The 27,692-nt window shown below is 36.1% G+C and overlaps 1 protein-coding gene across 14 annotated transcripts in view; it reads left to right on the top strand.

Moving 5' to 3' along the window:
- Window positions 1–27,692, top strand: part of ERC1 (ELKS/RAB6-interacting/CAST family member 1) — a 518,359-nt gene that overhangs the window by 410,902 nt on the left and 79,765 nt on the right. For 10 of the 14 annotated variants that reach the window (XM_043565007.1, XM_043565004.1, XM_043565003.1 and 7 more), the window contains one exon: window positions 22,535–22,633. In XM_043565007.1, the coding sequence (XP_043420942.1) occupies window positions 22,535–22,633 (99 nt within the window). Of the gene's footprint in view, window positions 1–22,534; window positions 22,634–24,121; window positions 24,189–27,692 lie in introns of all 14 variants that reach the window. The other 4 variants (XM_043565015.1, XM_043565013.1, XM_043565016.1 and 1 more) reach the window with 1 other exon arrangement.

Here is a 27,692-nt window from a genome sequence, read left to right as displayed (position 1 = left end):
TATTTTTGCTTTTGTTTCCCATGTCTCAGGACACATATGTAGAAAGAAGTTGCTCTGGCCAATGTCAAAGAAGTTATTGCCTATATTCTTTTTTAGGATTTTTATGGTTTTAGGTCTCACATTGAGGTCTTTAATCCATTTTGAATTTGTTTTTGTGTATGGTGTAAGAAAGTGGTCCAGTTTCATTCTTTTACATGTAGCTCTCCAGTTTTCCCAGCACCATTTGTTGAAGAGACTGTCTTTTTCCCATTGCATATTCTTTCCTCCTTTGTCAAAGATTAATTGACCATATAGTCATGGGTTTATGTCTGGGCTTTCTATTCTGTTTCATTGATCTATGTGTCTGTTTTTGTGCCAGTATTACACTGTTTTGTTTACTATAGCTTTATAGTATAACTTGATATCTGGGATTGTGATACCTCCAGTTTTGTTCTTTTTCAAGATTTCTTTGGCTATTCATGGTCTCATGTGATTCGATACAAATTTTAGGATTGTTCTAGTTCTGTGAAAAATGCTGTTGGTATTTTGATGGGGGGTGCATTCAGTCTATAGATTGCTTTGGGTAATACAAACATTTTAACAATGTTTATTCTTCCAATCCATGATCATGGAATATTTTTCAATTTGTTTGTGTCATTTTCAATTTCTTTCATCAGTATTTTATAGTTTTCAGAGTACTTGTCTTTCGTTTTTTAAGTTTATTAATTTTGAGAGAGAGAGCACGTGCGCATGCTCACATGTGAGCCAGGGGAGGGGCAGAGACAGAAGGAGAGAGAGAGAATCCCAAGCAGGCTCCACCCTGGCATCACAGAGCCTGATGCAGGGCTTGAACCCACAAACCATGAGATCATGACCTGAGTGGAGATCAAGAGTTGTCTGCCCAACTGACTGAGCCCCCCAGGCACCCCTCAGAGTACATATCTTTCACCTTCTTGGTTAAGTTTATTCCTAGGTATTTTATTATTTTTGGTGCAATTAAAATATGATTGTTTTCTTTTTTTAATGTTTATTTAGTTTTGAGAGAGAGAGGGTGCACACAGGAGCAGTGAAGGGGCAGAGGGAGAGAGAGAGACAGAGTATCCCAAGTGGGCTCCACACTGACAGCTGAGAGCCCGACATGGGGCTCAAACCCATGAAATGTGAGATTGTGAGATCATGACCTATGCTAAAGTCAGACACTTAGCTGACTGAGCCATCCAAGTTCCCTGGATTGTTTTCTCAATTTATTTTTCTGTTACTTCATTATTAGTGTATAGAAATGCAACAGATTTCTGTAGATTGATTTTGTATCTTGTGACTTTACTGAATTTATTTATCAGTTCTAGTAGTGTTTTGGTGGAATCTTTAAGGTTTTCTATGTATAGTATCATGTCATCTGCAAATAATGAAGGTTTTACTTCTTCCTTAACCAATTTCAATGCGTTTTATTTCTTCTTGTTTTCTGATTGCTGTGGCTAGGACTTCCAGTACTATGTTGAATAAAAGTAGTGGGAATGGACATCTCTGTCTTCTTCCTGACCATAGAGAAAAGCTCTCAGTTTTTTTACCATTGAGTATGATGCTAGCTGTGGGTTTCTCCTATATGACCTTTATTATGTTGAGGTATGTTCCCTCTAAAGCTACCTTATTGAGGGTTTTTAACATGAATGGATGTTGTACTTTGTCAGATGCTTTTTATGCATCTGTTGAAATGATCATATGATTTTTATCCTTTCACTTATTGATGTCATGTATCATGTTGATTGATTTGCAAATATTGGACCACCCTTGCATCCCAGGAATAAATCCCACTTGACTGTGGTAAATGATTGTTTTAGTGTTGTTGGATTCGGTTTGCTAATATCTTGTTGAGGATTTTTGCATCTGTGTTCGTCAGAGATACTGGCCTATGCTCTTTATTATTATATATTTTTTTGTAGTGTCTTTATCTGGTTTGGGGATCAGGGTAATGCTAGCCTCATAGAATAAATTTGAAAGCTTTCCTTCCTCTTCTATATTTTGGAATAGTTTGAGAAGAATAGGCATCAACTCTTCTTTAAATGTCTGGTAGAATTCACTGTGGAGCCCTCTGGTCCTCGACTTCTGTTTGTTTGGAGTAATCATCTCTTATTTTAAATTACAGTAAAAATATATAAATTACCATAAAGGACTTCTCTCAATTTTGAAAAATTATTCAGAATCTTGACAGGTCAAGATCTCTTCCCCATCTTATATCAAAAGATGTCTTCTCATTTCAGCAATAATCTTAGAAATTATTGACTAGGTTAATGAAAGCTAGAGGTCAGAGAGTTCTGATTCAGAGAGTATTTGAAATCAGATAGCCCAGTTTGAAAAGTAACCCTAAATTACCATCACAAATAATTCTGGTATTAAAATACTGTTACTACCATATATACTTATACATGGAAATCTGGCCTCAAAATATGACACAGAATTTATTAAGATAGCTTTTGTTCACCAAAATTTTTTAGATTTAACAATAAATTTGCATTCTCAGGAAGAACTCATAGAGATGAGAGACTGAAAAGTTGTTATTGAAACCCCAAAATTAAGAGTTTAATTAAGTAAATTGGTGAGCTTTAGTACAAAAAAAGTATGTGTGATAGTTGGTTTTCAGTGCTTAAAGTTTATGGTATCACCAGTCATGTTTCTGAATAGGGCATTTTGAATTGGATATGATGGTTTTCCTGGACTTGTATAAAATTACAAACTACTAATGGCCAAATCTAAAATTATGGGATCTCTGAAAACAATTTTGATCATGTACCTCCTAGACCTCCCTAGCTTTTAACTAGCTGATTCATCAGAAATACAAGAGAGATTGTATTGATAGTACTATGTTTAATTATATAGATGTTCTCTTAACAAGTTTACCCAAATTGCGTACCTGAAACCAATACCAAATTGTCTATTAAGACTCACAATGAACATATTTAGAAGCCTAGTTGACTCTTCATTGGCTCTCAGTCACTGGCCTGAAACCAGTGAAAGCACACAGTTATACTATATCCCTCTACTCTGTGCTCAACATTTGTTAATATCAGTCATTGCTAAATAGGTGCTTCTTAAAATCAAGTTATCTTTTGTAATGGTTTTCCCACACTTGCCTCTCTATCTGCCTTATTATTTAGAAAAAATAACCAAGCAGAATTATACGGTACAGGAAACCAGTTTTCATTGCTGGTTGCACTTCAGCTGATTGCCATCATTGACTGTATTTAGACATTGAAACAATGGTCATAGCAGTATTTCCTAATCCCAGATTATCATCTTGAATAGTAACGCTATTACTAGCTACCACCCTGGCAGCTATTCCTATGGCTGTGCAGTGAAATAACTTTTCTCTTAATATATAATAGGAGAGAAAGCTAAATTACATCTTTTAATCTGAGACTAAGATGGGTTTCTCACTTTTATGTCAGTTGGTGAGAGTAATCATAACTTAGCATCTTTACATTACCATAGTATTATAATTACAGAAAAGAGAAAACATGAGTTATAATTGAAAGAAATGACTCTCCATCAAAGATTATTCCCTCTCTTGCTTAAAGCTTCTTGTGATACAACCTTTTGAAAAAATCTTTTTATTAAAATATAATTTAGCACATAGAAAAGTCACATCATAAGTGTACTTGTCAGTGAATTTTCACCAAGGAACATATTCGTGTAACCAACATGCACATCTAAAAAGCAGACCATTAACTACCAACACCCCAAAGACTAACCCTCATTCTCCCTTCCAGGCACTGTCCTCTGCCTAGACCTACAAGAGTAATTGCTCTCCTGACTTCTAATGGTATTGATTAGTTCTACCTTAAAATCAAAATTTTAAGTTTAAGATATTATGTCAGTGGAGCTGCTTCAGGTAGGGGGGCCCAGAGGCAAGGGTGAGTAGAGCCAGCTCATGCTCAGAGGTCAGAGCTTTGAGCCTCACAGGCTTATTTACAGGTCTTGAAACAATGGAATTTGTTCTGCTGGGTTTCAAACTTGCTTGAGACTGATCACCTCTTTATTACTTCCAGTTTTTCTCTTTTGGAATGGAAATGTCTATCCTGTCTATACCTGTCCTGGCATTGTAGTTTAGAAAAAACTGATAATTTGGTTTTTAGTTTCACATGTCTACAGATAGAAAGGAATTTTCCCTAAGATGGATCATACCCAGAGTATTCTTGATCTGATTTTGATGATGAGATTTGAGACCTGAGCTGATGGTATTTACATGAGATTTTAAAGGTAGAATTGATACTGTAATAGGTTAAGACTTTGGGGGATGTTGGGGTAGAGTGAATGTATTTTGCATATGAGAAGGATATGAATTTTGGGGGGCTAGAGAACATGCTGTAATGTGCTGAATGGTACTCCCTAAAAGCATATGTCCATGTCCAAATCCCTAGAACCTGTAAATGACCATCAGGTCCAAGTAATTTCCAAATAATTGGAAAAGTAGTCTTTGCAGATGGAATTAACTTAAAGATCTCAAGATGAGATCATTCTGGATTATCTGGGTTGATCCCAAATCCAATAACAAGCCCTTATAAGACTCAGAAGAGAAGACAGACACAGGAGAAAGTGGTGTGAAGGCACAGGCAGAGAGACCAGAGTGATGTGGCCATGAGCCAAGGAATACCAGCAGCCACCAGAAGCTGAAAGAGATGAGGAAAAATTCTCCCTTAGAGCCTTCTGAGGGAGTATGGCCCTACCAGCTTTCGGACTTCTTGCCTTTTAAAACTATGAGAAAATAAATTTGTTAGTTTAAGCCACCAAGTTTGTGGTAATTTGTTATGGTAGCTTTAGGAAACTAATACTTGGGTGTACATGATATAGCTTCTTGGGTCCTTCATATTAACAGTTTTATTCTCCTATATCTTCAGGGTTCTATAATATATAAATAGAACTGGTTATAAAAATATATAACTTTTTTTAAATGTTTATTTATTTTTGAGAGAGAGCAGGAGTCAGGGAGGGACAGAGAAAGAGGGGGAGACATAGAATCTGAAATAGGCTCCAGGCTCTGAGCTGTCAGCACAGAGTCTGACACAGGGCTCGAACTTGGGAATGGTGAGATCATGACCTGAACCGAAGTCAGATGCTTAACCAACTGAGCCACTCAGGCGCCTCTAAATATATAACTTTTTAAATGTTTATTTATTTTGAGAGAGAGAGAGAGCACGTGTATGTGGGGAAGGGCAGAGAGAGAATTCCAAGCAGGCTCCACACCGCCAGCATAGAGCCCAGTGTGGCACTTAATCCCACAAACCGTGAGATCATGATCTGAGCCAAAATCAAGAGTTGGACGCTCAACTGACTAAGCCACTCAGGCGCCCCCAAAATATAGAACTTCTAACACTTATATTCTGAATTTTATTTTGTCTCAAGTTTACTCTGGGATGTGGAATAGGAATTCAGTTTAACCTTTTATTTTGTGCCAAGCATTTTTCTAGGTGTAGGGATGCAAAGATGAATGGTACAAATTTATTGACTTCGAATGCGTTTGGTTTGCTCTTTATTTGAAAGAGAAGTATACATTATTTCTGTGTAATGATTAGCATTCAATGATAGAGGTATGCATTCTATCAGTAGGCCTTGTTGAGACAACCAGGAAGTAGCCTGGGTCAAATAATATTTTCTGAGAAAGGAGAATCCTAAAAGACTAACAAGAGGTAGCTTCATGGGAAGAAAAAGAAAACTGGAAAAGAATCCTTTTTAGGCAGAAGCATCAACATGACCGGGAGTGCTGAAAGCATGAAGCATCATGAGATCAGAGAACTATAAGAGATTCATTATTACCAAGTATATACTGCTCATGGGAGTGACATAAGATGAGACTCTAGAACTAGAAAAGAATATCGTAGAAAGCCTTGTATTAACAATGCTTGAGGTTAGTTTGGAATTGATGTAGGTAATGCCAACCTGTGGAGAGGTTTTTAGTCTCACTGATGTTTTCAGAATATTGAGGTAATTCACTATGGCAGTTAATAGAAGTTGGAGGGAGCCTGAAGTGATAAGAGGATGGTAAGGTTAAAAACAGGAAGATTAAGAGTCTTTTCCACTTATCCAGATATGATATGATGAAACTAAGAATACAAGGCAGAATCAAGAGGATTCTGGTAAGATGGCATAGTAGGAAGCACCAGGAATCCCCACCAAAACAGTTGAACTGGCAGAATCTGTCAGTGTAACTGTTTTGGAACTCTGGAATCTGTTGAAGGCTTGCAGTTTCCAGGGGAAGACTTGGTAAATTATGGTTAATTACAAGTCAATTTCAGCTCTTAGCAGACTAACAGCTACCCATCCTCCACTACCAGCCATGTGGCAAGCAGATGTGCATGTGTTCCTGGAGCAGCTTGCACACAGCTTTTGGGAGACAGGATTGGCAAAACGGGCCCCGTCCTCCAAATTCTTGGGATCTGTGTTCTGATCACTGATTGCTGCTTCTGATCACGGAGGTGCTGACAAAGAAGCAGGTAGCTATTGTTGTTGTTTCTTCCTTACCCCCATTGTCCTAAGGCCCTCCTCCTCTAGCTGAAATGTCTTCTAGGGGACCTAACCAGCTAGCACCATTCTCCCCGCTTTCATTCTTTGCATTTTTCACTATTGGGAGCCAGACTTTAAAGACCAGGACATCAAAAACAATTGAATATACAGGAAAAATTAGAAAATGACCATGCATTCAGAAAAGACCTGAAAAGACCTTAAGTTTACACCTCATGCTCATACACAGCCTACAACGATCAGTCAATAAAAAAATATTTTTAAAATAGAAAAATTAAAAAATAAAAAAACAAAAACAAACCCTAGGGAAGTGGAATAATTTAATTTCCAGAGTTACTGCATTAGATTCAGATGTCCAGTATTCAGCAAAGAAAATCACAAGGCACACAAAGAAATAAGCAAAGTGTGTGCCAAAGGAAGAAAATAAATCAACAGAAACTGTACCTGAAAAACATTTAATGGCAGCTATATTAGACAAAGACATTAAACCAGTAGTCTTAAAGATGCTGAAAGAACTAAAGGGAGATGTGGAAAAAGTCCAGAAAAGTATGAATAAAATGGAAATATCAATCAGTAAATAGAATATATAATAAGAAACCAAAGAAATTCTGGAGCTGAAAAGTACAATAACTTTTGTAGTATAATAAGTACAATAAGGCAGAAGAATCCGTGTACTTGAGAATAGGACAGTGGAAATTGTCAAGGCTGAGGAACAGAAAGAAAAAAGATTGAAGAAAAGTGAGCATAACCTAAGAGATATCAACAAATGAATGAACATATATGCATCAGAGGAGTCCCAAAAGGAGAAGAGAAAGGATTCGAATATTTCAAGAAATAATGGCTTAAAACTTCTCAAATGTGATGGAAGACATGAACATAAGCATGCAAGAATCTCAACAAACTCCAAGTAGGATGAATTCAAAGAGATCCATACCTAGCCATATTATAATTTCAAAAGATAAAAAGAGCACTTGGAAAGCAGCAAGAGAGAAGTGAATCATCACATACAAGGGGTTTTCAGTATGATTTTCAGCAGATTTCTCATCAGAAACTTTGGAGCCAGAAGACAGTGGTCCAATGTATTCAAAGAGATAAAAGAAAAAAAAAAAAAAAAAAAGAATCCTCTGTCTGGTAGAACTGGCCTTCAAAAATGAAGGAGAAATGAAGACATTCCCAATTAAACAAAAGCTGCGAGTTAATGGCCACCAGACCTGCCCTACAAGAAATGCTTAAGGGAGTCCTCAAGGTGAAATAAGAGGACCCTAGACAGTAACTTGAAACCCTACAGAGAAATAAAGATTTCAATATAGGTAAATAAAAGGGGACTTTTAAATCTAGTATTATTGTAACAGTAGTTTGTGGCTGTACTTTTGTTTTCTGTATGATTTAAGGGCTAATACACTTTCAGAAAACAGTTATTAATGTAAAAGCTCATATTACTCTAACAGGTTTGTAACTCCACATCTTGTTTTCTGTGTAATTTAGGAGATGAGTTAAAATTTTTTTATTAGTTTATTTATTTTTTGAGAGAGAGAAAGAGAGCAGGACAGGGCAGGGGCAGAGAGAGAGGAACAGAGAGGGAGGGAGGGAGAAAGAGAGAGAAAGAGAGAGAAAGAGAGAGAGAGAGAGAGAGAGAGAGAGAGAGAGAGAATATATCCCAAGCAGGCCCCACACTGTCAGCTCAGAACCCAATGCAGGGCTTGAACTTAGGAATTGTGAGATCATTACCAGAGCTGAAATCAGGAGTCAGATGATTGACTGAGCCACCCAGCTGCCCCAAGGAGATGAGTAATTTTAAAAAATTACTAGTTTATATTTTCAAAGGTACATAGCATATAAAGATGTAATTTTGTGCATCAAAAACTGAAAAGCTTGGGGACACAGCTGAAAAGGAGCAGAGTTTTCTTAAGTTACTGCAGTTAAGTATAAATTCAAATTAGAGTGTTACAACTTCAGGATGTTAAAATGTAATCCCCATGGTAGCCATGAAGAAAACAGCTATAGAATATACACAAAAGATAATGATGAAGGAATTTAAACATTTCACTACAGAACAAAAATAAGCCAACACAAAATAAGACTGTAATACGAGAATTGAAGAATAAAAAAGCTATAAAGCATATGAAAAACAAATAGCACAATGACAAAAGTAAGTGCCTCCTTATCAGTAATTACCTTAAATGTAAATGGATTAAGCTCTCCAAAAAACAGATTGGCAGAATGTATGAAAAACATGTGATCCAGCTATGGATCCAGAAGTTCTGCCTTTGGGTATATACCCGAAAGAATTGAAAGTAGGATCTCAAAGAGATATTTGTAAACCCATGCTCATAACAGCATTATTCATAATAGCTAAAATGTGGAAGCAACCCTAGTGTCTGTCAGGGGATGAATGGATAAGTAAAATGTGGTATATAATGTTGACTTTTCAACAGCATAGGTGTTAACTACATGGGTCCCCTTATACATGAATTTTTCCAGTAAATATGGTACTATGAATATATTTTTTTTCTTATTTTATTTTTTTTTTCAACGTTTATTTATTTTTTGGGGGACAGAGAGAGACAGAGCATGAATGGGGGAGGGGCAGAGAGAGAGGGAGACACAGAATCGGAAACAGGCTCCAGGCTCTGAGCCATCAGCCCAGAGCCTGATGCGGGGCTCGAACTCACGGACCGCGAGATCGTGACCTGGCTGAAGTCGGACGCTTAACCGACTGCGCCACCCAGGCGCCCCTACTATGAATATATTTTTATGATTTTCTTAACATTTTTTAGCTTCCTTTATTGTAAGACTACAGTATATGATACATGCAACATATAAAATATGTGTTAATCTTCTCTTTGTGTTATCAATATGTCTTTAGATCACCAGTAGGTTACTAGTAAAATTTTGGGGGAGTCAAAAGTTGTATGCAGATTTCAACTGTGTGGTAGGTTAATGCCTACAATCTCCATGTTGTTCAAGGGTCAACTGTATGTACAATGAAATATTATTTGGCCTTAACATGGAAGGAAATTCTGTAATATGCTGCAACGTGGATGAAACTTGAGGACAATATGCTAAATAAAAATAACCAGTTACAAAAAATCAAATACTGTATGATTGCACTTATATGAGGTCCTTAGTGTAATCAAAATAAATAAAGACAAAAAGTATAATGGTGATTGCCAGGCACTAGGGAGAGGGGATATTGGGCACTTATTGTTTAATAGGTATAGAGTTTCAGATTTACAAGATAAAGGGAGTTATGAAATTAGATGGTAGCATTGGTTGCACAACAGTGTGACTGTATTTAATAACACTGAACTGTAAGTGCAAAAATGGTTTTACACTTTTTTATGTATCTTTTACCATAATAAAAAAAGAAAAAGGTCTTAAGGTAAATTTTTTTAAAAATATAGGGCGGTTGAGATGAAGAGATAGTATATACCATAGGTTATAACATGATAGCAAACACCACGTAATCTCAGTGGTGTAACACTGTAAAAGTTAATTTCTCAGTTATGTAGAATCTACTGCATTTCTTGCTGACTCTGAGGTGTTGCTCTCCATGCAGCAATTCAGTGATCTCAACCTACTTAAGTTTTTATATCTTTTTTTTTTTAATTTTTTTTTTCAATGTTTATTTATTTTGGGACAGAGAGAGACAGAGCATGAACGGGGGAGGGGCAGAGAGAGAGGGAGACACAGAATCAGAAACAGGCTCCAGGCTCTGAGCCATCAGCCCAGAGCCCGACGCGGGGCTCGAACTCACAGACCGCGAGATCGTGACCTGGCTGAAGTCGGACGCTTAACCAACTGCGCCACCCAGGCGCCCCAAGTTTTTATATCTTAACTCTGTCACTATGAAGTCTCCTTAGTCATTGCGGCAAAGGAAGAGACAGCTGGAAGATTGAGTGCTGTTTCTTCTATGCTTAAACCCTGAGGTACTTCTACCCACACACCATCCGCCAGTCAAATGTCTGTTTTGGGTGAGTAAGTGGAGGTAGTTCCACTAGTTGAGACAATTATTCCAGAAGAAAGACCATATATGGAGGAGAATATGTCACATTGCTTTTTAGTAGAGTTGAATGTATTGTATCTATGGGATATACCCAGGTAGAGATATCAAGAAGCCCATTAGACTGATAAGTATGATGTTTTGGATAAAGATGAGAGCTAGATATTTTGGAGTCATCAAAACAGAAATGCCTATAGTTAACACCATAAAAATAGATTACCTTATTCAAGAGAAAATACAGGCACATTTTACTTTTTACTGTTTTCTGAGATTTATATTAAAATGTTAATTAACACATCCTATTCTTTTCATCCTTAGATAATATAACTCAATGAGCATGTGCCCACTATACAACTTATTGTTAACTAATTTCAGAATTTACTTTATTGGATATGAACTGCTATAGTTTTTTAATGAGATTTCAGGGCTTTTAAGACCTTTTTTCCATGTTGTATGTCTTAAAAATGCCTCAAACATTTATGGCATAATATATCACAGGCAGTTGTGATATTATGTACCCCATAGTCATTTCACTGTTTTGACATTATAAATTTAATATGTCCCAAGGAGGATGGGGGTATAAATGCTACACTTAATATTTCAAAGAGGTAAAATAAATGTAGGCCAAAGAAATTCCTTAAAGAAACTAATTCAGTCCAAATCCTATCAGTTGCAGGTTATTTTCTTTGTTTCTCTTAAAGCGTCTTAAGTTTTCAATATTTCTGCATTTGATTCCTTAGCAAAACTATGAAATGTCCTTTTGTTTATACTCTTGGGCCGGTTAACCTATTCATTTTAAGTGCCATTTAATTCTTTGATATATTTAGATAGTTGAACTTCAAAATACCAGTAGAAGTTGTTTTTTTTTTTTTTTTGGTAAATTATTTCCTTCTAATCATAATAAAAATTCTATATTATGAATAGTAAATGGATTATTAAAAAACATTTTAACAGAGATAAGTCAGCGTGTTTGTTGATGATCCTATCTCTTGATATAATTAGAACTGATCTTTAGCCAGTAAATTTCTGCATATTTCTAAAACAGTGTAATCCCCAATAACATAAATTAATAGGTTTTAAAAAATCAATTATATAGTAAACACCAAATGTCCATTAACATTGATTAATAAGTCAACAACTTTAAAAATTAGTAAAGTAATTTTTAAGTTATAAAAGTAAATATTAATGTATTGATAAATTACTGAGTTGATAAAATTAGTATTTATTGTCATAAATCTAAATGGGAAGGAGCTACATGTGGACCAAAGAAGGAATTTTTTTTAATTTTTTTTTTTTAACGTTTATTTATTTTTGAGACAGAGAGAAACAGAGCATGGACGGGGGAGGGGCAGAGAGAGAGAGGGAGACACAGAATCGGAAACAGGCTCCAGGCTCTGAGCCATCAGCCCAGAGCCCGACGCGGGGCTCCAACTCAGGGACCGCGAGATCATGACCTGAACTGAAGTCGGACGCTTAACCGACTGCGCCACCCAGGCGCCCCAGTAGCGCTTATATTTTAGATAATCCAGTGTTTTTAGAATTGTAATTTTCATCACTACCCTTCCCCCAGCCCCAGTCATATATTTATGTGTCTTAGTAAATGTTACTTCTAGTAGCAGACAAGTTTTGCCGTCTAGTATCATTAATTCATTCAGTGTCTAATTTCTTCTCAATGGTCCTTAATCGGTATCCATTCCTTCTTAGTATCTGTATACCTGCGGCTTCTTATTTCTAGAAATCAAAGTTGCTTTTTTTTCTTTTAGATTTTATTTTTAAGTAATCTCTACACCCAGAGTAGGGCTCAAGCTTACAGCCCCAAGATCAAGAGTCACATGCTCTACCGACTGAGCCAGCCAGTTGCCCCTAGAAATCAAAGTTTTTAAGATACTTGAGTTTATCAAATTGTAAGTGAATTATTTGAATCATAAATATATAAGATCATTTTAAAGTACTTCTCTGTAATTTAAGAAGTAACTTGGGAGAATGGAGAGGGCACCAAGAATCATCATATACCAGTTTTAACAATTTACCCGCATATAAAAGTTTGTACAATCACATAGGTACAGAGAAAGCCTTTCATACTGAATTCTCACAGAATAGGAAGAAAAGGTGGTATTGCAAGCTTTGGCCTTAATGTCAGTTGCTCTCAGTATGAATGGTTTCCAGTAAGAATCTGAATACTTTCATATCCCCTGGGTTTATTTAAATATACTTCCGTGTACATATACTTGAGTGTACAATTTGTAAATAACTTATATTTTGAGTCAGTTTCATTCCTTACTTTCCCACACTGAACCATGATTTTGTAAAAAGAAAACATAAAATTTCCTCAAAACCTATTACTTTAAGGATTTCTGATTCACATGATCTAAAGTGGTTTTTTAAAATATAATTTCTAATATAATATACACATACAGTGTATACAGTGTGTTCTTGGCTTCAGGAGTAAATTCCCATGATTCATCACTTACATACAACACCTAATGCACATCCCAACAAGTGCACTCCTCAATGCCCCCCACCACGGCCATCAACCCTCAGTTTGTTCTCTGTATTTAAGAGTCTCTTATGGTTTGCCTCCCTCTTTGTTTGAAACTGTTTTTCCCCTTTCCCTTCCCCCATGGTCTTCTCTTAAGTTTCTCAAATTACACATATGAGTTTATCAATTTTTTTTATTCTTTCAAAAAACCAGCTCTTAGATTCATTGATCTGTTCTGCTGGTTTTTTTGGATTCTATACTGTTTATTTCTGCTCTAATATTTATTATTTCTCTTCTGCTGCTGGCTTTGGGGTTTCTCTGCTATTCTGCTGCTTCTGGTTCCTTTAGATGTTAAAGTGCTTTTTTTTTTTTAAGTGTCTTTCCGATTACATGTGAAGAAATTTAGTGTCACTTCTCTTTTTTCCTGGCCTTCTATGTCTAGAAAATTTTAACTTATACTCAGCCACCCAGATAGCCTTAGCCATAGATAAAACTCTGTGGTAAATGTTCCCAAATCCTGGCCTTTGTTGATTCCTAGAATAAAAAACAACTGCCTACATGCTCTTTTTTTCTTTAGGTATTATGGTGATTCTCACTGTATCTAGCTAATATTCCCCTTAAACATTCTGATTGCTTTCCAGAATGTAGAGTGACCATGTCTTTGAGAATAAATATAGCTGGCAGAAATGATCATGATGATATTAAAACTGGAATAGGGCTACTTTAGGCTTCTTAAAGGATGAGGAAATATGTGCTAGAAAGTAAGGTAGTGATCGGGAATAAAATTTCAGTCGTACTTTGTTTTTGAACAGCCTCATTTTAGACATTAGTTTGGGTCAGTGTAGGCAAGTGTGTGTGTGTGTGTGTGTGTGTGTGTGTGTGTGTGTGTGTGTACGCACATGGCTGTGCAGTTACATAGCCATGGAATGTCGTGAAATCTTTGCAGTATACACAAAGAGCTAGTAACTGTGGTAGCCCCTTGAAGAGGAGCTGTCAGGAGTAGGAGGTAGACATAATTTTATGGTTGTAAATTCTTGTATCACATAAATGTACAAAAATATTCAAAAGAATAATAATTAAGTTATTTAAAATAACAAGGCAGTGATGGGGAGAATTGGTCAGTTTGGGTTTCTGTAGCTGAGATTCTTTATGGTTTCATTTTTCTTGGTGTATAATAGAAAGTGCTTGCCGGATAATAAGCGTCAAGATTTCATCAATAAACTAAAAATAGTAATCAGGACCAAAATTAAACTACCAAACCGATTTATTTAAGAGTCAAAACGGAATCAGTGGAAAATACACTTCACTGTTATAGAACTTAAATGCCAGTTGAGAAAATAAAATAGGATGTAAAGGTAATCTGACTATGACAGCTGTTGGGCTAAATTCAGCACATGTTTCTTCTAATCTTATTGCCATCCCCTTCCTATTACATTGCCTCACATTGTTCTTTCAAAAGCTGTTCAACCAGTGGAAAAGAAATTTTCCCAACTACAAAGATAATGTTCAGTCATTTGTGTATAAAAAGACAAATATATAGCACAACTCAAGAATACTTAATGATGGGCGCCTGGCCAGCTCAGTCGCTAGAGCATACAACTCTTGATCTTGAGGTTTTAAGTTTGAGTCCCACGTTGGGTGTAGAGATTACTAAAAAAATTATAAAATTAAAAAAAATAATAATGACTAATCTATATTTTTTCATGAAACGAAGTTTAAAACAAAGCTCAAAGGTAATCTGTTGAGATTTTGTTAAATGTATAACCAGCACTGAATTTGACACACCTAACTGAAATTGTTAGGAGTTATGCTTTTTTCATTTTGTGTATCAGATATCAATATAACTAAAGTTTAATTACAGTTCACTATGATAAAATTATTGCCAAAGCTCAACAAATATATGCAGAAGTAATTTTAATATTTTCTTAATAATTATAATTGGAAATAACCCAAATTAGTAAGGGTAAAATTTATTCACAGTATGTTTTCTAAAATATATCAAAATATTTCCAACTATTATTATTTCTAAAACTTATTTAGGTAGGTTAATAATACCACAAACTGAAAAGCAAAGATTAGTGAACTAAATAACTGATTAGAATTCAAACCTTTTCTTTTACTATCTGGGTTCAGATAATATACACCATTTCTTACCTTAACTAAGTATTTTTCTGTGAAATACAGTTTCTCTAATACCTTGTTTGAGCACTGGCATCTTAATCTTAAAAGAAAAGATTACGGAATAAATAATGAACTCCTTTTCCTCTGAGTGAGTATGTATGCCTATATTCATGGATATGCATTTACAACTACAGAACTTTATTTTAGTAAGTTTCTTCCTTTCTTTTTCTCTCCCTTCAGACAATCTTATTCTGTATGTCATTAGGACCAGAGGAATTTAACTATCTGCACATGCACATGGCATGGTTTAAGAGGGAAAATATCTGGGTATACAATATCTTTCATGTCAGTAAAACATAAAAGACTTCTTCCTTTTGCTTGTTGGTCTTATCTTTAGAAGAGCATAGAACAAGAGCTCCTTAGGAGCACAGAATCATTTATACAATCTGTATAATTTCTAATGTTCTGTGAGCTGTCAGTATTTTAGAGCTCAACCTCATGACTATGCAGGAAGCAAACTTAAAAATCAAATTTCTGAATACTAGACATAGAAACACTAGACTTTGATTATCTTTATGTCTTACAGAAATGGAGAGCTAAGTTCTTATGTCATAAGACTATGTCTTCATTCACTTACATGTATTTAATAAGTAATCTTTGGTGATCAATTCCTTTGGGAGGATTTCATATTCATTCCTAAGAAATATATGAAATACATTCTGCCTTCAAAGTGGATTTTTATGTTCTTTATTAGCACTTCTTTTAAGTTGGTTTTAAACTTAAACTGGGTATCACATATTAAAGATTGTGTTGTATTCGAAGAAAATAACTAGCCAAGTTTATTTTCAGTGTGCATTACTACTAAAGTCAACATGAAAAAGTTTCTTAACCACATTCTTAACCAAAAGTGAGCAAGTGTTTTGCTCACTTTCCGGGTACACCTCTTTGCCCTTTCCTCTCTCCTGTCTCCCAAGAGCTACTTTGTAGAAAACTTTCCATTTGTCATGAAATACCACATGACATAAGAAAAATTACCCTACATATTTCAAGGTTGCCCTAAGTCATCTCAGAAAAGAGAAATTTGGTTAAGTATTTTCTTTGCTGACATTATATACTGGAGAGAGCAAACGACTTACTAATGTGCATGTATTGTTAGGTAAAAATGTGGAGAACCTAAATGCCCAACTATATGAGACTCAGTGTCCATTCAACTGAATACTGTGCAGCCACTTAAAATTAGATTTTAGAATAATATTTTTTTTTTTTTGCTTTCAGTTCTTTTGTTTTTATCATAAGTGACTCTTTAATCCCCATCACCTATTTCACCCATCACCTATTTCACCGCATCTCCCCTCTGGTAACCATCAATTTGTTCTCTATAGTTACGAGTCTATTTCTTGGTTTGTTTCTCTCTCTCTCTCTTTTCTCCCTCTTCACTGCAGGAATAAATTTAATATAATGAGTGTGTCAGCCTACTGACTTTTAAAAATTTTATAACTCACATTTTTTGCTTGTAATTTTTAAACCCTGTAGAAGGACCACATTGTTCCATGAATATTTTTAAACTATAAAACATATGTAATAAAAAAATAGCTTAGAGAACAATAAGATACATAAAATAAATAGGACTGTGACAGTACAGAAAATAGTAATATCCATCCATATACTCACCACACAGATTAAGAAAGAAACATATGTGAAACTGCTAGAGATAACTGTGTCACCCATTCCTGATCACATACATCAGTCCTTTACCCTTTCCCACCTTCCACACCACTAATATCTCCTTTTCTGTACACTTGTACTGTATATGTACATACTCCAGAGCAGCTGATCCCATTATTTCATATGCTTTTAAGCTTTATGTGAAGGGTATCATGACTTGTAAAACATGTTCTGTCTTTCCATTTGATGTTATTCTTTGGTGCTCTTAATTACTATTTTATGATTTCATTCACAGATCATTTTTGTTTAGAAAAATACGTACTTTCCTAATTTCTTCATATTTTACTAGCTATTGCTATGTTTTCTTTTTTCATATTACATATTTACTTGGTTAGTACTTACATTTAACTGTCCTCTGTCTCATAATTTGTAGATCTTGTGGATATTTTAGGCAGTGAGATAATGCAAATATTGAAAGTTTTATCTTTTCCTTTTCAATTTCTATATCTTTGATTTCATTTGATTTCCTTATTGCCCTGGCTAGGACTTTCATTATAATGTTGAATAGGATGGGGCACCTGGGTGGCTCAGTTGGTTAAGCATCCAACTTCAGCTCAGGTCATGATCCCATCGCTTGTGAGTTTGACCCTCTCATTGGGTTCTGTGCTGACAGCTCAGAGCCTGGAGCCTGTGTCTCCAGCTCTGTCTGCCCCTTCCCTGCTTGCTTGCTCTCTCTCTCTCTCTCTCTCTCTCTCTCTTTTTTCTCTCTAAATAAGCAAACATTAAAAAAAAACTTTTTTATTAAAAAAATAATGTTGAATTGGAGCAGTGGTAAAAGATAGTTCTTTTTTGTCCTTCAATTTAATGCTTTCACTTCAAAACTTCTACCATTATGCAAGATGTTTGCATTACCTACATAGTGAAATGAGAGAGTTCATTTACTGTTGATTTATTAATATTTAATATTTCTTCTTGCATCATTTTTGGTAAGTTATTTTTTAAGAAAAGTATCCCCTTTACCTAAGTATGCAAATGTATTGGCATACATACAGTATTTGATGGTTTTTAAAATTTCTGTCTATAGTTATACCCTCCAATTTGGTTCCTTCTATTATGGGTCTATGTCTTTTATTCTTGACATGTTTTGCTGAACATTCTATTATTAATTTCAAAGAACCTGATTTTTATGTTGTTATTTCTATTTTTAAAAATTCATTGGGGTACCTGGGTGGCTCAGTTGGATAAGCATCCAACTTTGGCTCAGGTCATGATCTCATGTTCATGGGTTTGAGACCCGTGTCAGGCTCTGTGCTGACAGCTCAGCTGGAGACTGCTTTGTATTCTGTGTGTGTGTGTGTCTCTCTCTCTGCCCCTCCCCTGCTCATACTCTTTTTCTCAAAAAATAAAACGTTAAAAAAATTTAAAAAAAAATTTTTAAGTTCAGATAAACAACTAACATTACACCACAAGGACTAGACAAAGAAGAAACTTAGCTGAAATTTAGTAGAGGAAGGAATAACAAAGAAAAAATCAGAAATAGATAAAATAGAGACCAGAATAAACAATAACATAACATTGAAAGTAATGACCAGTTTAAAAAAAAATAAACAAAATTGGCAATGCTTTAACTTCATTAGTTAAGGGAAAAAAAGAGAAGTCTCAAAAACCACAATGAGAAATGGAAGAGAAAATAATACAACAGATAACCACAGAAATACATAGTGTGATAACAGATTACTGTAAACAATAATAATAACAAATCAGATAACTTAGGAAAAAACATAATTCCTAAAAACACACATGTTACCGAGAATGAATCATGAATCTTGACTCCAAAAAAATAAGAAATCTTCTTAGACCAATAACATGAAAGAATGAAAGTTGAATTAGGAAATCAAAAATCTCCCAGCACAGAAAAGTGCAAGACTATGTGGCTTCATTGGTGGATTCTACTAAACCTTTAAAAAAATTTTAAAAACTGGGGCTACTGTGTGGCTCAGTCGGTTAAGTGTCTGACTCTTGATTTCAGCTCATGTCATGATCTCACAGATTGCAAATTCAAGCCCTGATGGGTCTCATCACTGACAGTACAGAGCCTGTTTGAGATTCTCTCTCTCCCTTTCTCTCTCTCTCTCTCTCTCTCTCTCTCTCTCTCTCTCTCCCAAAATAAATAAATAAACTTAAAAGAGTTTTTTTAAACATTAAAAAAAATAATGACAGTGGTGCCTGGGTTGACTCAGTTGGTTAGGCATCTGACTCGTGGTTTCAGCTCAGGTCATAATCTCACGGTTCATGAGTTTGAGCCCTGAGTTTGGCTCTGTGCTGACAGTGCAGAGCCTGCTTGGGATTCTCTCTCTCTCCCTCTCTCTCTCTGCCTCCTCCTCCCCTCTCAAAAAAAAAAAAAATGAATAAACTTAAAAATAAGTAAAAAAAAAATAATGACAATCTGGGTGGCTCAGTCAAGCATTCAACTCTTGATTTCAGCTCAGGTCTCTCTCTCTCACTCTGTATCACAAAAAAATAATAAAGATAATCTTTATCAAAATCTTACAAAAAAATGGAATAGAGGAAACACATTCAAAATCACTCTATGAGGCCAGCATCACCGTGATACCAAAGCAGGATAAAAACAATACAGAACAAAAAAATCTAGTTTGCCCAATATAAGAATTGCTACACCAGCTTTCTTTTGACATTCATTTGCATGGTACATGTTTCTCTACCCCCTCACTTTCAATCTGCAGGTGTCTTTAGGTCTAAAATGAGTCTTCTTATAGGCAGCAAATAGATGGGTCTTGTTTTTTTAACCATTCAGACCCCCTATGTCTTTTGATTGGAGTGTTTAGTCCATTTACATGCAAGGTAATTATAAGTAGATATGTATTTATTGCCATTTTATTACTTGTTTTGTCATTATTTCTGGAGATTTTCTCAGATCCTTCCTTGTCTTTGTCACTTTTGGGCTGTCCTTTACACTCAACGAATCCCCTTTAATATTTCTTGCAGGGCTGGTTTAGTGGTCACTAACTCCTTTAGTTTTTGTTTGTCTGAGAAACTCTTTATCTCTCCTCTTCTAAATGATAGCTTTGCTGGATAGAGTGTTCCTGACTACAGATTTTTCCCATCCAGCACTTTGAATATATCATGCCAGTCTCTTCTGGCTTGCCATGTTTCTGTGGAGAAATGTCCAGCTAGGCTTTGAGTTTTCCTTTGTAAGTTAGGGACTTCTTTTGCTGCTTTTAAGACTTTTTTCTTTACCACTATATTTTACAAATTTAATTACAATATGTCTTGGTATTGGCCTGCTTTGTTGATTTTGATGGGAGTTCTCTGTTCCTTCTGGATCTGGATGTCTGTTTCCTTCCCCCAGATGAGGGAAGTTTCCTGCTATCATTTCTTGAAATAAATTTTCTGCCCCCTTTTCTGTCTCTTCTTTTGGGACTCTTATAAGATGGATGTTACCATGTTTGAAGGAGTCACTGAGTTCCCTAAGTCTGTTCTTGTGTTTTATAATTCTTCTTTCTTTCTTTTGTTCAGCTTCTTTATTTTCCATTATTTTTTCTAGGTCACGAATTTCATTCTTCTGCTTCTTCCAGCCTGCTGTTCACTGCATCACGCCTGTTTCCAATCTCATTTATGGCATTCTTCATCTATGATTGATTCTTTCTTAACTCTTTTATACTGGTGATAAGGGTCTCACTGATGTCGTCTATTCTTTTCTCAAGCCCAGTGGGTATCCTTAATGATTGTTACTTTAAATTCTCCATCAGGTCTGTTACTTACATATGTTTTGCTTAGATCTCTGGCCGTGACCTTATCTTGCTCTTTCATTTGGGATGAATTTCTCCATCATGGCATTTTGTCTAAGTCTCTGCCTTCTTCTCTGTGTTAGAAAATCCAGTTATGTCTCCTGCTCCTCAAACTATTGTCCTTAGGAAGAAGGAGTCATGTAGTGCCCCGGCCTAGCACTTTAAGAAATGTCTCTGGTATGTGCTGCATGCACTCTGCTCTTGTGTTTTGGCTGATCTGTCATCTGCGGAGGTTCCTCCTTGCCTGCTGTGAGCAGTGTTTGGTCCCTGGCCTGATTGTGGCAAGTTTTAGCCAGGTATACTCTGGTCTGGTTGTGAAATAAAACCTGACACCAGCTCCACCAGAGCTGAGGCCCTATAGAACTCTCTGGTTGGGAGATGTGATTTATTTTGAAAAACTGAATGCTTATTGATGGTGTAAAGAAAAGCTATTGAATTTTATATATGTAGCTTCTGTCTAATCATCTCACTGAACTTTATTATAAGTTGTAAGTTTTTTGGTTGATTCTCTTAGATTTTGTAGGTATGTCATTTCACTTACAGAACTATTCCCCCCCAATGTTTATGGTCTGTATATAATATAACATGCCCCCAAATTGAATAGTTGTTTAAAAAATGAGTAGTTTTTATAGTAACATGGAAATATGGGTCATACATATCATGAAGTGAAAAAAGAGTTACAGAGTCCTATCCTAGATATAATATAATCCAGTCTTTATTTTATTTTTTTAAACCTTTTTTTTTTTAAGTAGGCCTTACTCCCATGTGGGGCAATGAATTCATGAATCTGAAATCAAGAGTCGTATGCTGTACTGACTAAGCCAGCCAGGCACACCATTCCAGTCTTTATTTTTAAAAATAAAGCAAGCACTGGGGCACCTGGGTGGCTCAGTCAGTTAAGCATCCGACTTCAGCTCAGGTCATGATCTCATGGTCCGTGTGTTCAAGCCCCGCATCGGGCCCTGTGCTGACAGCTCAGAGCCTGGAGCCTGATTTGGATTCTGTGTCTCCCTCTCTCTCTGCCCCTCCCCCACTCATGCTGTCTCTCTGTCTCTCTCTTGTAAATAAATAAACATTAAAAAGATTTTTTTTAAATAAAAAATAAAGCAAGCACTGCATAGAGGGCTTAATTTGGGAAGATTACTCTTTCCCTCTAAAATCTCTATACTAATTTTGGTGCCTGTCATAGTTTGCTTGGGCTGCCATAACAAAATACCATAAACTCACAATGCTGGAGACTGAGAAGTCCAAGATCAAGGTGCCAGCTGATTGAGTTCCTGGTGAGAGTTCTCTTCCTGGCTTGCAGAAGCCAACTTCATAATGTTTTCTCCTATAGTGGGGGTGGGGGGGTGGTGAATGAAAGTGAGAATGAGAATGATCTCTTCCTCTTCTTAAAAGACCACAGTCCTATCAGATTAGGACTCCACCCTGATAGCCCTATTTAACCTTAATTACCTCCTAAAGACTCTAGCCAGATATACTTACGTTGAGGGTTAGGACTCCAACATGAATGGAGACAGAGGAGGGGTGCACAATTCAGTTCAGTGCAGTGCCTAAATTTTCCCTGATATCTTCAGAAATCTGATGTTCATTTTATTTCAGACAGAATTGGTTTTATCGTTTCTTATGACATTCTTTTTTTTTTTAATTTTTTTTAGTGCTTATTTATTTTTGAGAAAGAGAGAGAGCACAAGTAGGGGAGGAACAGAGAGAGGGGGTGACACAGAATCCGAAGCAGACTCAAGGCTCTGAGCTGTCAGCACAGAGCCTGACCTGATGCTGACCTGATGGCAGGGCTCAAACTAACGAACCGCGAGATCATGACCTGAGCCAAAGTCAGATGGTTAACCGACTAAGCAACCCAGGCACCCCTGTTTCTTATGACATTCTTAAGGTACTTGTTACTTTTCAGTGTATCATAGAAATTTTTATTTAATTTTAACTTCATGAACCATTTCTTCTTAGACACAAAATAGAATGAAGCTAATGGCGGACAACTATGAGGATGACCGCTTCATGTCCTCCCGTTCCAATCAAACCAATCACAAGCCCTCCCCAGACCAGGTAAGACTGCCCTTGAATGTTTTATAGAAACAAATGCGCTTTTATTTCCTTATATTTTATACCAGCATGTTACAAATTCCAGAATATAAGTTAGAAAAATAAAATTAAATCATCAGTTTCTGATATCTCCTTCACTCATGTTTTTAAACACAGATTCAGTTTTTGTATAGGAAGGTGGTGGTGGGTGATTCTGAATATTTTAAGAGGAGATACTTGAAAGTTTGAGGACTATAAAAAAATCATTGAATTGGGTTGAGAAAAAAGATTAATCTCACAGATATATACTAATTTGTAAATGTCCTACTTTTCTTATTAAAACAATGCCTTATAAAAAAAACTCTTTTGAGTTCAATAAGGCACAACTCTGTTTAGAGATAACTATTGTTTAATTGCAAATTTTATAATCTCTGATCATCACCCATTATAAAGAGTGAAAATTTCTTCTCTCTCATTTCCTTGGTTGATCCCTCCAGTATTTGTCATTCTTAAGGAAAATTATTGCCTTCAGCTTCTCATCAATGCAAAAGGTGCATTGATGAGTCTAAAGGGAGCCATATTCAACTCCAGTCTTTTGGAAGAACTGAACTCTCCCAAGATCTTGAAAATGATGGATGGGAGAGAGTGGTGAACAGATTACCTCATATCCCATTGCCAAAAATCAGATTTCAACATCTCCATCACACTCAATCTTAAAATGTATAGCTGAAGGAAAAAAATAATAATAATAGTTAAGTAATTACATCCATATGACTAAAAAGTCAAGGGAAACTCCCCCACTAAACATCTCCACTGAATGATAGCCATGGCATTGTCTTAGAAGAAGAAATATTGCAGATGAAAGCAGCAATAATATCCAAATTGCGATTTTTTTGTAAGATACAGAAGGCAGAGTCATAGTTTGATGACATTTACTAAACCAGTTTAGGCAAGCCTTATGTTTTAGAGGGAAAACAATACCAATCTTAATGTAGGCAGAATGGAGAACTGTCTGTCTGAGGTCAGCAGTCTTTCTTTGCCAAGAAATACTTTTGCTATCTCTGCCTGTTCTTGATACCCAGAATTAAATTTATGCCAGTGCATATAAGATGAGTATTAGATTCTTTCCTTGAAATAGGTTTTGATAATGTATAAATACAAGAATTGGATGCCTGGGAGTAGTGGGAGGCAAACAGAAATGGGGAAAGTTTGAAGAAAAGGCAAAAATAAAGAAAAGCCTTCAACCTGATAATGTTGCCCAGATCTTGCTCTGAAATGGAGACAGTATCCTGGAAAGGTAGGAAGAGTAGAAGTGTAACAACAAACTAATTACTAATTTGAGTAGGTTAGGGAATTTAGGGAATTAGAATCTAATATAAGAAGAGTCAAGAATTTAGAGACCATTTTCTTCTACTACATTATGCTTATGTCTTTGTTTTAAATACTAACCAACTCTTTTTCATTCCCATGCTGCTCTGGGACATTGTTCCCTTTGTCAACTCTCTCCCCTAGGATGAGGAGGAGGGTATATGGGCATAGCCAATCAGATGCTCTTAGTTCAGCCATTTTGTTCAGAACGGTGAGAAACACCTTTCTTTAACTATAGAAATGTTTTCTGTTTGTTTGCTTTCATTTTTTTTTTTTTACACAATCATTCTCACATCTTGTTTCTTTGTAATTCATGAAATTGTTTGGTGTGCTTTCTGTGTTCTCATTTTCACATGACTCCTGTGTGTATTGCTATGCTTCTGACATAGTGTGGTTGGGTTTTGTGGCTTTTTTTCTTGTGTGTTAATATTCACCTTTATAATTTCTTTATGTACATTTTTGGGAGAACTTCCAGGGCATATAAATAAATTTCTCCTTTTGTGATTTTATTAATAAACTACCTTATCTAGTGTGATTCAGCAGTGTCCTGGTAAGGTTCATAGTGACTTACATCAAACTGGAAGTAGAAAATTGTTCAAATATTCTGCCAGTAGGTTTGGGATATACTTTTTATGATAATTAATTATAAATATATGTCTTTAAAAAAATTGTGCTGTGAACTAAAACTTTTTGTTTCTATCTGTAGAAGGATGCTCTGAATTCCCAGGGTCAGTGGTTCTTACAGAGTGCCTACATCCCCTAGGGCTTTGACATTACTCTCAAACTGTCCTTTAAGAAGTAAAGAAGTAAAGGAAGACCTTTTGAAAAATCGGTCTAAAGAATTCTTTCCCTCTCTTTTATGGATTGCTGCTGTGTTAAACAGTTGCCAGGACACTGTCTAGATTCTCCTTTCCAGGCCAATTGGCTGGAAAACACAGTCCAGCTGTGGCAGTATCTCCCTTTGATCTGATGCCCTGGAGGTTTGACTAAGGAAATCCTTTTCTTAGAAAAAAAAATAATTACAATTAATAAGTTCACACATATTGGTGGCCTTGCACTCCCTGGATTCACTGCCCTTGCTTATTGGTGATCTCACTCTTTTGGAGTCAGTTCTCCCTGAAAATTCTGTGTCTTAGTGTTATACTTCTTAAAATGATGAGAACATGTGTAGACCTCTCACTAGCAAACACAGCCAAGAAGGATGATGAGGTAAGTTGTGGAAAGGGGCATATACTGTGAAGATGGGAAGCTTTCCAAATGACTTTATCCTGAGGGTGTAAAAGGCAAAATGTACACCAGCCAAAAACCTCTTTCAGTTAGAGTGTTGCATGCCAGACAAAGCTAAAGCTGAGAAAATTAGTGTGCTAATTCTCTTTATCTACACTACCCCCTGTAAGGGTAGCTATTTGTCATCGTGAAGGATGTGGGGGCCATACAGTAGTTGAATACAGTTTACCAGTCCCCTCCTTCTAAATGAACCTGCCATGTCTATTTTGGCAGAACATAGGAGCCTCTTGGCATGCCTTAGCAGGAAGCACGTACCTGATGTATATGAATAGGATTGTATTGATTGTATACCCTTTTTCTAGCCAATCAGAAGAAACAAGTTAGTGGTACAGGAAGAAGGCCCATATATAACTTCACCAGGAGACTGAAAAATGAACAAACCTTCACATACACTTGTTCCTAAAGTCTCCACTGTATTTTCTCTACTTCCCTAGTAGAATAACTCCTACAGAGAGTTGAAATGCTATTAATTTTTTTTCCAAATAAAAGTTTCCTTTTTCCAAATAAGTTTATTCCAAAAGTTTATTTTTTCCAAATAAAAGTACAGCTTACTGCACTAAAATATTAACTACCATTGGTTTAACACAGTGGAGTTGTAATTAGCTGGTCTTAAGTGGAGTTCCTATGATACAATACTTCCAATTTTCTAAAATGTGCTATAAATGTCATATTATCATAAGGGTTTCATAAGAAATGCGTGAGTGACTGCAGATGTAATGACTTGACCTCCAGTTTTCCTCACTTGTTTTCTTGCAGAGAAGTTTTTCCTAACAAAACTTTAAACTTCTGAAATTGATGATTTACCTTATAAAACTTAAGAATATAAATAATACTTTACATCTCAAACCTTTTGTAAAACACAGTACATATCAACAGCAAAACCTAGGTCTTACTAGATATAATCAATACTCAGGAAGAGAATCATAGAAGTATGGAGCTGAGAGGAGTCTCGGTAATTTCATAAGAAGTGGCAGAACATGATGGTTAAGACTCTAGGCTTTGGAGCAGAATGTCTCTGGTGAAATCTTAACACCACCACATATTTAACTTGTGACTTCGGACAAGATACTTAATCTCCCCGCAGTTCAATTTCTTCATCTTTCAAATGGGTGTTGTTGTGAGAAGCAGATGAGTTGTGAGAGGCATAAACTTTGTGGAGTCAGACAGCACTGCTTTGCATCTAGACTCCTCCACCTTCTTCATGGCCTGGGGAAATTAACTCAGTTTTTTGTAAAAATGGGTTTATTAATGGACTACTTTGTAGGGTTGTTGGACAGATTAATAAGTTAATGTATGTAAAATGAATTGAACAGTGTCTTCCACCATGTACTCTGCTTATATTATTATATTTGTTGTTGCTGCTGTCATCATTAACTTGAATCCACCTCCAGGAAGTAGTCAGCATTCAGTAAGTGTCAGTTACTATTTTTATTAATATCTATTCCAGTGCCCTCATTTTATATTGTAAGGGTGCTAAAAAAAAAAAAAAAAAAAAAAAAAAAAAAAAAAAAAAAAAAAAAAAAGATTTAGATACGCCATTAAAGCCCCCAGGCATTTCTGTGGTATGGAAAGAGGAACTAGTAGCTGACAGTGAAAGAGATAATCTAAGACATATTGATGATTATATCTCCCTTTCTGTCACCAAAAGTTTAATCTCTTGTATGCTGAGGAATTTTTTTCCCTCGAGAAAACACCTTGAATTTTTCTATAAAAGAGATTTATTCATTGAAACTTTCTTTGAAAGAGTTTGCTGTCAAGAAACCCTCCTCAGACACACAGAATAAAGCAAGTGTTACCTCCAGTTAGAAAGCATGAAAGTCCCAGGGCACCTGCGTGGCTCAGTCGGTTAAGTGTCCAATTTCAGCTCAAGTCATGATCTCGTGGTTCGTGAGTTTGAGCCCTGTGTCAGGCTCAGTGCTGACAGCTCAGAGCCTGGAGCCTGTTTTGGATTCTGTGTCTCCCTCTCTCTCTACCCCTACCCCTACCCCACTCATGCTCTGTCTCTCTCTCTTTCAGAAGTAAGTAAACATTTTTTTAAAAATGTATTTAAAAAGAAAACATGAGAGTCCCTTCTCTCTCCCCTCAGCCTATAGGAAATCCATGTGAAATGTGTTCCCACTATTTTCCATCCCTTTAATTTGTGTTTTCTTCTTTCTTGTTTTTCCCTTACAGTAGAAAGTAGTCCCCATGGGCACAGGGACTTCAATATGTTTACTTTTCTATTTCTATCATCTTGGGGCACCTGGGTGGCTCAGTCGGTTGGTTAAGTGTCTGACTTCAGCTCAGGTCATGATCTCACGGTTTGTGAGTTTGAGCCCCGCATCTGGCTCTGTGCTGACAGCTCAGAGCCTGGACCCCACTTCAGATTCTGTGTCTCCCCCTCTCTCTGCCCCTCCCATCCTCATGCTCTGTCTCTCTCTGTCTCTCA

Source organism: Prionailurus bengalensis, chromosome B4 (genome assembly GCF_016509475.1).
Source record: "Prionailurus bengalensis isolate Pbe53 chromosome B4, Fcat_Pben_1.1_paternal_pri, whole genome shotgun sequence".
In the NCBI taxonomy this organism is placed as follows: domain Eukaryota; kingdom Metazoa; phylum Chordata; class Mammalia; order Carnivora; family Felidae; genus Prionailurus; species Prionailurus bengalensis.
This window is presented reverse-complemented; position numbering and strand designations above follow the sequence as displayed.